Raw genomic sequence first — 11260 nt, forward strand, 5'->3', positions numbered from 1 at the left:
GAAGTGGCACTGTGGCTCAAGTGGTAGAGCGCTAGCCTTGAGCTGAAGAGCTGAGGGACAGCGCCCAGGCCCAGAGTTCAGGCCCCACGACCGGAAGCAAAAAAAAAAGAGTGAAGATGGCCAGGCTGCTCACACCTGTATTCCTAGCTACTCAGGAGGCTGAGATCTGAAGATCAAGGTTCACAGCCAGCCCAGGCAAGATAGTCCTCCAGAATCTTATCTACAATTAGTCACCAGAAAACCAGAAGTGACACTGCAGCTTCTGGTGTTAAAACACTGGCCTTGAGTGGAAAAAGCTCAGAGACAGTGACTAGGCCCTGAGTTCAAACTCCACAACTGACCCCCCCCCCAAAAAAAGAGTGAAGATTATTTTTAGGGCACTACTAACTTCCTATTAGCTGTAACTGAGAAATTCAGAGTAAGTCCTAACCTAATAAAGTCCCTCACACTGTCTCAAGGGGTCACAGAAGTCACACAGAGACTAATGGAGGAAAAGATTACATGTAAAAGAGCTATGCCATATTAATTCAAAACCACAATTCCCAGGATTCCATTCAAATTACCTTCCATAGTCACTGAGTGACATATAAACAGATCTGTACAAACCATGTATGCAGTTAAACATGTCCCCCCACCTCCCAGCCGGGTCACATGCTGAGGCCAGGTCTCACCGTCACATGCAGGGCTGCTAGGGCCTCATCTATGGCAGCCAGGTAGTCAGGCAGCAGGTCCAAGAGACAAGTGGCCAAAAAAACACCTCCTGCGAAGCAGCTTACTAGGCTTAGAGCTTTCTGGCGGGAAACTGGGCAGGAGTGTAGAACAGAGGGCAATGAGCAAATGAAGCCCCTGAAAGACCCACGACTCTCACCCAAGCCATATCTACTCCTGCCTCCCGCTTCTTCTTCTATCACCTCCACATATCCCAGAGTCTTCCTACCCAAATCCCAGCAAGGGCAAGGAAAAGAAACTCTCACCTGAGGATTCCTGGTTAGCACCAGGCCGACGCAGCACACAGATAGGCACCAGGCTGCAGAGGAGGGTGAGTACGAAGAGTAGCACCAGGGCCCCCAGCTTCACCTCTAGCCCCACAGGCACTGAGGGCTCCGAAGCTACAGCTTCTGGGCGCCACACAAGGAGCTCTGGCTCTCCCCAGGGCCCCATGGTGTTGTAGGAGCTCCAGTGACTCTCAGACCTGGAAAGAGAAGACTGCAGTCTGTCACACAGGAAGATGGGGGCCACGCAAAGGGGAAGGCTGGTCAGCAGGGTGCACTTCCTTCACCCCAGCCATTCTCTGGCCTTTCCTCAAGTGGGAGGGGGGTGTGTGTGTGTGACTCATCCACTCCAGCACCAGGAACATTCCTCCTTCCCCTCAGAATTTCTCTCTCCCAAGTGACTTTGTTGAGGGAGCCACCAAGGGGGAAACTGAGGCACGAGGCCGCTGTGACTCTTGCACTCGGAGCTACCAGATAACTAGAGGTAGCCTTCAAACAGAACCTAAAGCAGGCAGAAGCCACATAGATCTGTCTTCCAGGAAGGGGATAAAGCAAAGGGGGCCAGGGGACAAGGGGACAAGGGGGTTAGGACCCGGGTGGCTTCGTGGACCACTCTCTCACTCCCTTTTCCCCATTCCCGGGAAGCAAAGGGCAAGGCGCCACTTCAAGGCTCGGGCTGGGTCCATCAGGGGCAGGTGGCCCAAGGAAAAGGCCTTGGGGGTCCCGGGACAGGCTGAGACGCCACTGAGGGCGGTGTCTGGAAGTCTGGACTCTAGGAGAAGAGGTCAGAGGTCACCAGCGTCTGAGGAAACACTGGAGGAACCTCAAAGGTCCTAGGCCCGGGGGGTGGGGGGGGGGAAGCTTAGGAGGCCGACTTCGATCGCGCTCCCGGGGAATCCGCACTCACCTCTCCAGGGTCTCACTACATGGTATCCGCTCAGTTCCGGCCCCGCGTCGGGAATTCCCGCCCACTCCCCAATCGCTCCCCCTCCCCCCGCGGCCGCTTCGGATTCTCACCAGACAGCCAATGAGTCACCGGGAGGGCAGAGCCTGGGCGGGAGTGACAGGGGTCAGAAGCAATCAATGACGGGTATCTGGAGAAGGCGGGGCAGGCACTGAGCCAAGAGTGAGCCCGAACCGGGGAGGAGACTAGGGAGAAGACTGGGGGCTCTGTAGGCCTACGGTGCTGTTTTGTTGGTCTGATGGGCCTGAACTGACTAGGCCATCGAAGTTCTGATCCATAGAGTTGTTGTTTTTAGAAGAGGAAGCTAAAACCCCGCGAGCAACGCCGATCCTCCTTCCTTGTCTTCCAGCCCCTAGTCCCCGAGCTCGGTTGCCTGGCCTAGTCCCTCAGTCTGCTTATGTCTAGGAAGACCCCAAGACCCAATTAGTTCATTGTAGCGCCCAGGAGAAATCAGTTTCCTTCTTGGGAAAACTGTGTTCCTAGACTTCCCTCGCTGTACCCTCGAAAAAGAAAAAAGGAGGAATTGCAAAAGGGAAGCATAGAGGGTATGTCTTAAAATCCTCCCATCCAGATTGCCAATGACTCAACTATCTATTGTGTCAATGGAGTTGTTAGAGAAAGCGGAGGATCCGGCTCAGGCAGGCGAACAACCACTCGGCACACTCCAGCTGGCTTCAGGCAGCTGCCAGACTTCTCCCCAATCTCAACACACATCTTTTTTTTTTTTCAATGTTAATTTTATTTTCTTTGACTTTTGGTGGTATTTTGTTTTGTTTTTGCCAATCCTGGGGCTTGGACTCAGTGCCTGGGCACTGTCTCTGAGTTTCTTTTGCTCAAGGCTAGCACTCTACCACTTGAGCCACAGTGCCACTTCCGGCTTTTTTCTTTTTTTGGGGGGGGGGAGGTCCGGTCGTGGGGCCTGAACTCTGGGCCTGGGCACTGTCCCTCAGCTCTTCAGCTCAAGGCTAGCGCTCTACCACTTGAGCCACAGCACCACTTCCGGCTTTTTTCTTACGTGGTGCTGAGGAATTGAACCCAGGGCCTCAGGCATGCAAGGCAAGCACTCTACCACTGAGCCAACTTCCCAGCCCCGGTATTTTCAACTGTGGACCTTCACTGTTTCCTCACTCTGTATCCAACTGGGTTGTAACCTTATGCTGCAAGAATTCTCTTCTCACCTCAGGGAGGGTTCAGAAGAGGAAAATTAAAAACTGGGGAGAAGGGGGGCTGCTAGGCACTCAGCGGTTTAGCCTGCAATCCTAGCAGCTCAGGAGGCTGAAGTTTGAGGGTCAGGTTTTGAAGCCAGCTCAGAGGGAAAAGTCCCTGAGACTCTTAGCTAAATGAACCACCAAAAAGCCAGAGGGGGAGCTCTGGCTCAAGTGGTACAGTACCAGCTTTAAGGGAAGTAGTTTAGGAAGAGCGCCCAGGCCCTCAGTTCAAGTCTTTATACCAGCGCGCCTGCGCACCCGCGCACACACCCACCCACACACACACACACACACACACACAAAGTAGGAATCAGTCTGTCCTTTTTTACAAAGATGAAAAGGTCTCCTTAGAGAAGGAACTCCAGTGGTGCACCAGATAAAGTTCTAGAAACAGAGGTCAGCAACTTCTTTAGGTGAACTACACAAAAGGATCTAGGAGAAAGAAATGCTTAGGACTCAGAGCAGAATGTCACTGAAATGGGCTCATCATTTTCTAATAGTGCAGACTGTCTAATATCTCTGTTTAAAAAGAAATAAACATTGTTAAGCCAGGTGCCCATGGCTCATGCCTGTAATCCTAGCTACTCAGGAGACTGACATCTGAGGATTGTGGTTCAGAGCCAAGCCAGGCAGAAAAGTCCATGAGAATGTTCTTTTTTGGGGGGAGGTCGTGGGGCCTGAACTCTGGGCCTGGGTGCTGTCCCACAGCTCTTCAGCTCAAGGCTAGCACTGTACCACTTGAGCCACAGCACTTTTTTTCTGGCTTTTTTTTTTTCTGCTTATATGGTGCTGAGGAATGGAACCCAGGGCCTCATGCATACAAGGCAAGCACTCTACCACTGAGCCACCTTCCCAGCCCCCTATGAGTCTCTTATCTCCAATAAACCTCCAGAAAAAGCTGAAAGTGGCTGGGAATGCGACTTTGTGGCAGAGTGTTTACCTAGCATGCATGAAGCCCTGGGTTTCATTCCTCAATACCACATACACAGAAAAAGCTGGAAGTGGTGCTGTGGCTTAAGTCGTAGAGTGCTAGCCTTAAGTAAAAGAAGCTCAAGGACAGTGCCCAGACCCTGAGTTCAAGTCCCAGGACTGGCAAAAAAAAAAAAAAAAGCTGAAAGTATCCCTGTGAAAAATGGTAGAGCATTAGTCTTGAGCACAAAAAGGCTTGAGCAAAAGAAGCTCAGGGACAGCACCCAGGCCCTGTGTTCAAGCCCTAGGACTGGCAAAAAAAAAAAAAAGGAAAGAAAAATTATTAGGAGCAACTTCAAGAAACTAGTATATGTGCTATGGTTTTTCTGTGGCAAATCATGCTTTTCAATTTACTAGTAATTAGTAATAATAGCAAGGAACTGTAACACCTGGAGTCAGAACACCTGGATTCCAATCCCAGCTCTACTTTAAATTATGCACATGTAGTCTATATATTTTTTAATTTTAAAATTAGCATCTAAAGAGTATACATATTTATGGTATATAATGATGTTCTGAATTACATACATTTCAAAATAGGCTAATTAGAATGTTACTATTTTTTTTCGGTCATGGGCTTGAACTCTGGCCTGGGCGCTGTCCCTCAATTCTTCAGCTCAAGGCTAGTGCTCTACCACTTGAGCCACTGTGTTGCTCCTGGTTTTCTAAGTGGTTTATTGGGGATAAGAGTCTCACAGACTTTCCTGCTCGCCATGGCTTTGAACCACGATCCTCAGATCTCAGCCTCCTAAGTAACTAGAATTACAGGCTTGAGCCATTGGCGCCTGGCTAGAATATTACTTTATGTGTCTATTTTTTTCTTTTAATTATTATAAAAGTGATATACAGAGGTTATAGTTACATAATTCAGGCAAAGAGTACATTTCTTTTTGGTATATGCCTATTTATGAGAACACTTCTAATCTTGGTGATTTTCAGCTATATGATACATTGTTATTAACTACAGTTACCATGTTGTAAGACAGAGCCATGAACTTTACCTTCATTTGGTTTGTGATTTAAGAAATGTTATTTTTTCCTCTGCAGACTTGATAAATTAAGGGAAAGAGGGAAGTTAAACTAGCAGATGATGGCAGACATTCCACTCTATTATTACCAGAAGCTGACTATATTTTCCACTTAATCACTGCTGCACGTAGAGCTTGCAGGAAGTCCCTAAAATGTATTCAACCACCTTCTAAACAAAAAGAGCTCTTCTTACTTATAGTCTTGCACTGGTCTAGGAAGCCTGCTTTGTCCCTTTTTGATCTGAGCTGGAGAGACAGAATTGGGAAATCTGAGAAAGCCCGGCAAGGGAGCTTAATATAATGTTAAAGAACAAAATATAGGCTCAAGCATTCAAATCTTGATTCAAGTACTTACAGAATAACCCCTGAGGAAGTTAACAACTCCTGTTGGTTCTGAGTTGCTATGAAACTTGTATCAGAAACATGAAAATGGTTACATATAATAGTTATTTGATAAATGTTAAATCTCATCTTTTTTTTGGTCGTGGGGCTTGAACTCTGATCCTAGGCACTGTCCCTCAGCTCTTCATCTCAAGGCTAGCACTCTACCACTTGAGCCACAGCATTATTTCTGGCTTTTTGTTTATGGGGTGCTAAGGAATCGAACCCAGGGCCTCATGCAACGAAGGCAAGCACTCTATCACTGAGCCACCTTCCCAGCCCTTAAATCTCTTCTTTTATTTACATTTTCACAAAGAAACTTAAAACCAGTTTGAATTCTAGATCTAAACCTCAAACTTTACTGTTTGACACATCCATCTGTCCTATATCTTTTTTTTTTTTTTGTCGGTCGTGGGACTTGAACTCTGGGCCTGGGCGCTGTCCCTCAGCTCTTCAGCTCAAGGCGAGCGCTCTACCACTTGAACTACAATGCCACTTCCAGTTTTCTGGTGGTTTATTGGAGATAGGAGTCTCACGGTCTCTCCTGCCCGGGCTGGCTTTGAACCGTGATCCTCAGATCTCAGCCTCCTGAGTAGCTAGGATTACAGGCGTGAGCCACCAGCGCCCGGCTTATCTTTTTATTTTCTTTCTGTCTTTCTTTTTTTTTGTCAGTTGTGGGGCCTGAACTCTGGTCCTGGGCACTGTCCCTCAGCTCTTCAGCTCGAGGCGAGCACTATACCACTTGAGCCACAGCGCCACTTCCGGCTTTTTTCTTTTTGCTTATGTGGTGCTGAGGAATCGATCCCAGGGCCTCATGTATGCAAGGCAAGCATTATATCACTGAGCCACCTTCCCAGCCTGATCCTGAGCTTCTTTTGCTTGAGACTAGCACTCTCATTAGAGCCACATTGCTACTTCCATCTTTTTCTGTTTTATATGGTGCTGGAGAATTGAACCCAGGACTTATGCATGCCAGGCAAGCACTCTACCACTAAGCCCTATTTCCAGCCCTCTCTGGGACTCTATCTTCAATTAATCACAGAAAAAGGCAGAAGTGGTGCTGTGGTTCAAGAGGTAGAGGACTAGTCTTGAGCAAAAACATGAGCTCAGGGATAGTACCAAAGCCCAGAGTTCAAGCCCCAGGTCCAGAAGAAAAAAAAATTAAAAGTAGAGCTCTGGTTCAAGTGGTAGATTGATAGTTTTTTGTTTGTTTCTTTTTGTTGATGGTGTGGCCTGAACACTGGGCCTGGGTGCTGTCCCTCAGCTCTTCAGCTCAAGGTGAGTGCTCTACCAGTTGAGCTGCAGTGCAACTTCCAGTTTTCTTGTGGTTAATTGGAGATAAGTTCTCACAGACTTTGCTGCCTGGGATGGCTTTGAACTGTGATCCTCAGATCTCAGCCTCCTAAGTAACTAGGATTATAGGCATGAGCCACAGGTGCCCTGTTTAGATTGCTAGTTTTAAGCAAAAGAAACTCAGAGAAGCTAGGTATGGTGACTCACACCTGTAATCTTAGCTACTCAGGAAGCTGAGATCTGAGGATCTCCTTTCAAAGTCAGCTGAGTAGGAAAGGCCCTGAGACTCTTATCTCTAATAAACCATTCAGAAACTGAAGTGGTGCTGTGGCTCAAGTGGTAGAGCCCTTGCCTTGAGTAGAAGAGCTGAGGGACAGCACTCAGGCCCAGAGTTCAAGCCCTACAACTGACAAAAATAAAAGTAAAAAATAAAAAATAGGGGCTGGGAAGATGGTTCAGTGGTAGAGCGCTTGTCTTGCATGCCTGAGGCCCTGGGTTCAATTCCTCAGCACTACATAAAGCAAAAAAAAAAAAAAAATAAATAAATATAAAAAATAAAATAATAATAATACAAATTCACAAACCAAACTCAAAAGATTTTTTTTTTTACTTGTAGTTTTCCAGACCCTAACCCTTGGTTCATGCTGAATGCAGTGGTTATATATAGATTATGGATTTGGAAAGCTCTCGATTGTACAACTTTATGCTCTGTCACTGAACTTGTGTCAGTGAGTTACTATTCTCCATGAGTTCCTTTTGCTCAAGGGTAGCACTCTACCACTTGAGCTACAGCACCACTTCCCTGAGTTATTTACTCTCTACAGATATAAAATCCTGGGGTTTCATGATCACCAAGCCTAATAACTCCTACCACATCCCCAAAACTTTTCCCACTTCCCCACAATTTGTGTTCTGGCTTCTAAGCCACCCTTTGGCTTCCAGGAACCCAGGCTTCACCAGGGAAACAAGTACCGGAGCCACATGGGCCTGACTTCTCAGACAATCAATTAGGAAGAAGTTGGCCTTGAGAGGGTATTTCCATTGGCTTGATGTCCGCTACCCCTCAAAACTCCTACAGTCTTTAACATCCAATCAGGGCCCAAGTATGGGGAAAGTGTCACACATTGGGGAGGGATGTCTCTAAATTTTGGCTTTTCTTTCTTTCTTTCTTTCTTTCCTTCTTTCTTTCTTTCCTTCTTTCTTTCTTTCTTTCTTTCCTTCTTTCTTTCTTTCTTTCTTTCCTTCTTTCTTTCTTTCTTTCTTTCTTTCTTTCTTTCTTTCTTTCTTTCTTTCTTTCTTTCTTTCTTTCTTTCTTTCTTTCTTTCTTTCTTTCTTTTGCCAGTCATGGGGCCTGAACTCTGGGCTTGGGCACTGTCCTAGCTCAACTCTTCAGCTCAAGGCTAGCACTCTACCACTTGAGCCACAGTATCACTTCCGGCCTTTTCTGCTTATGTGGTGCTAAGGAATCGAACCCAGGGCCTCATGCATGCAAGGCAAGTGCTCTACCACTAAGCCACCTTCCAAGCCTGACACTTTTTTATTTTTTGTCAATAGTGAGGCTTGAAGAGTTGAAGAGTGCAAGGAAAGCACCCAAGTCCAGAGTTCAAGCCCCACGACCAACAACAACAACAAAAAGAGTACAAGGACAGTGTCCAGGCCCAAATTCAAGCCCCATGACTGACAGAGAGAGAGAGAAAGAGAGAGAGAGAGAGAGAGTCTCACAGACTTTCCTGCCCAGGCTGGCTTTGAACCTTGATCTTCAGATCTCAGTCTCCTGAGCAATTAGGATTATAGGAAGAAGCCACCATTGCCCAGTTAAGAGAGTCTTAATATGTACCCCTGGCGCAGTCATCTCAGCTCTTCTTGGGGAGACACCTTTGGAAGATCCAGAAGATCCACTATTACTAGGAGAAACTGAGACAGAAAGAGTATAGTTACATTTTCTTAAAGTTAGTTTGTGTTTGTTCATCACATTCTCCTAGTTCCAGATTGCCTGCCTATGTTGTGGCTCCTGGCAAGGAACAACCCACTTTTTTTTTTCCTAGTGAACTTTGTGGGGTGGAGTTTGGCTGGGCAGGACCAGGATACAAGATCCTGGAAGAAAGAAAAGGTGTAGTGTTTGGGGCAGTCAGCAGGCTAGGCTGGCTTTGCAGGACAGGTCTTTTCTGAACACACAATATCCAGGGGAACCTGTTGGAAGCCAGGAGATAAAGCTGGGGGCAAGATCTCCAGATGATTGGTGAGGAAGGGGATGGTGGAAGAGGGGCAGAGGAGAGCAGAACAGGGAAGAGGGGCAGCCATGGTCTCCCTCGTGTAACTTGCTCTCCCTCATGTCTTCCAGCTGAAGCATGGACCTTGGATCTTCTGACCTGCTGGATGTGTTGCTGGAGCCCCCGGAAGATATCTTTTCCACCGGATCCTTCCTGGAGCTGGGACTCAACTGCTCCCCTCCACAGGTTCCAGTGATTAAGCTACAAGAACAAGGACTGCAAGGCTGGGAGGCTAGTGGAGGCCAGGTCTGTGTGAGTGTAATTAATGCAAGTGGGAGTGGGGTCAAGACACAATTCTGTACCCCCAAGAGGTCTCAGGCCTTACTTGGAAAGAGGTCAGCAAACAGAGGCCCTGCCCCCACATGCCACATACGTAAGTTGTACCTACCTCTACGCCCAAGAAGAGAAAGGCCTGAAATTAAAATATAAGGATCTAAGTGTGATGTCAGATAGGACTTCCATAGTTATTCTTAGCATGCATATACATCCTCTCCTACTATAGGGCCTTCAAGAGAATGAATCTGAAGATTTTCTGAAGCTTTTAATTGACCCCAATGAGGTGTACTGCTCAGAAGCATCTCCTGGCAATGACAGTGGCATCTCTGAGGACCCTTGCCTTCCAGACAACTCCCCTGCCCCCCAAGTGCCCAGTTCTCCTGCTCTCTACGAGGTTGTCTATGAAGCAGAGGCCCTGCAGAGGTTGCAGGGAGAAGCTGGGCCAACCTTTGGACTCATCTCCATCCATCTAGGTCAGTATTATTTGGGGGGGGAGTTCAATGGCTCCTTCAACGGCCCAGCCCTAGCTGTGAGGTTGATTTTTTCCCAAATTGCTGCTACTCAGACTCTGCTGCCATTGGTGTGTACCTCTACCTCTTTCCTCCCAGCCACCTGTCTCCCCTCAGGTCAGTGGAACTCACCGTTTATGATGCCCGATGCCTGTATGGTCAGCAAGCTGCCCTTAGACGCTCATGCTCACATCCTGCCCAGAGCCAGCAGTGTGGCCCCGTCATCTGCTGCAACTCTGGTAAGTTTTGGGTCAGCCACAACCTGTGTGTGTGTGAGTGTGTGTGTTATAACATATAATATATATGTTATGTGTGTATTATATAACATATATGTTATATATATTATATATGGTGTGTGTGTGTGTGTGTACCTCATACTCATAGCAAAGGGGATCAGGGAGGGGGACACTGATGAGGAACTGGCTTTGCCCCACCTTTTGTAACTTTAGACCTCAGACCAAAGAAATGTGAGCAATTTTAAGAGCAGGAGAAGAAAAGGGAGCACTCTTGAGGTGAGGATAGTGATTCAGTTAAGGGGAGGATGAGATGAGGGGATCTGAGGCCAGGACTCTAGAGAAAGCCCAGACCTCATGGGCATTTATGCTTCACGGTAGCAATTGTCTCAGCTTTGGGTCCTGGAATTGGGACAAGACTCCTGGGAACCCAACTGATTAATGGGTACTAGATGACCAAAGAGAAACTACTGCAACAATGTATTCAGTGGAAAGATTGCAAGGTACAGAACGGCTTCTCAAGGCTGCTAGAAGAGTTGGTGAACACAGGCTGCGCTCAGGTTACTATTCCTCCCTTTACCTTGAGATGTACTCCTTGTGCCCCGAGGCAAGCCAACAGGTCTCTAAATCTATGCTGGAAGCTGAGACCAGAATTCAAGCCAACTTTAGAATTCTGGATTTAAGAACTTCACAAAATCTGATGACTTTAAACTTAGGAATGTCATTATAAGCACCAAGGGTTTTGCTTGTTAGTTTTGTTGTTATTGTTGCTGGGTTTTGAATTCAGGTCCTTACACTTGCCACACCTACTTTTTTTTTTTTTTAACTTTTAGTTTCTAGATAGGATCTCATTTTTTGCCTAGTCAGCTTGGTAACCACAAGTCTCCTCCTACCTGTGTCTCACAGGAGCTGGAATTACAGTTTGTTTGAGATGGTGTTTGTTAGAGATCAAATCTCACTAACTTTTTGCCCAGGCTGACCTGAAATCATAATCCTAATTTCCACTTCCTTGTGTAGTTGTTTTTTTTTTTTTTGGGGGGGGGGTCCAGTCGTGGGGCCTGAACTCTGGGCCTGGGTGCTGTCCCTCAGCTCTTCAGCTCAAGGCTAGCATTCTACCACTTGAGCCACAGCGCCACT

At 47.1% G+C, this 11260-nt stretch overlaps 2 protein-coding genes across 2 annotated transcripts in view; one reads left to right on the forward strand and one right to left on the reverse strand.

Moving 5' to 3' along the window:
- Positions 1-2032, reverse strand: part of Slc39a1 (solute carrier family 39 (zinc transporter), member 1) — a 5655-nt gene extending 3623 nt beyond the window's left edge. The window contains exons 1-3 of the mRNA XM_013015278.1: positions 1900-2032; positions 975-1192; positions 672-802 (exon numbers count right to left, since the gene is read on the reverse strand). Coding sequence (XP_012870732.1) covers positions 672-802; positions 975-1161 — 318 coding nt within the window. The 5' untranslated portion in view covers positions 1162-1192; positions 1900-2032. The remainder of the gene's footprint in view (positions 1-671; positions 803-974; positions 1193-1899) is intronic.
- Creb3l4 (cAMP responsive element binding protein 3-like 4) overlaps positions 1397-11260 on the forward strand; it is a 26359-nt gene continuing 16495 nt past the window's right edge. The window contains exons 1-4 of the mRNA XM_013015277.1: positions 1397-1476; positions 9177-9357; positions 9608-9854; positions 10008-10129. Of these exons, the coding sequence (XP_012870731.1) occupies positions 9184-9357; positions 9608-9854; positions 10008-10129 (543 nt within the window). The 5' untranslated portion in view covers positions 1397-1476; positions 9177-9183. The remainder of the gene's footprint in view (positions 1477-9176; positions 9358-9607; positions 9855-10007; positions 10130-11260) is intronic.

Source organism: Dipodomys ordii, unplaced genomic scaffold (genome assembly GCF_000151885.1).
Source record: "Dipodomys ordii isolate 6190 unplaced genomic scaffold, Dord_2.0 Scaffold26, whole genome shotgun sequence".
NCBI lineage: Eukaryota > Metazoa > Chordata > Mammalia > Rodentia > Heteromyidae > Dipodomys > Dipodomys ordii.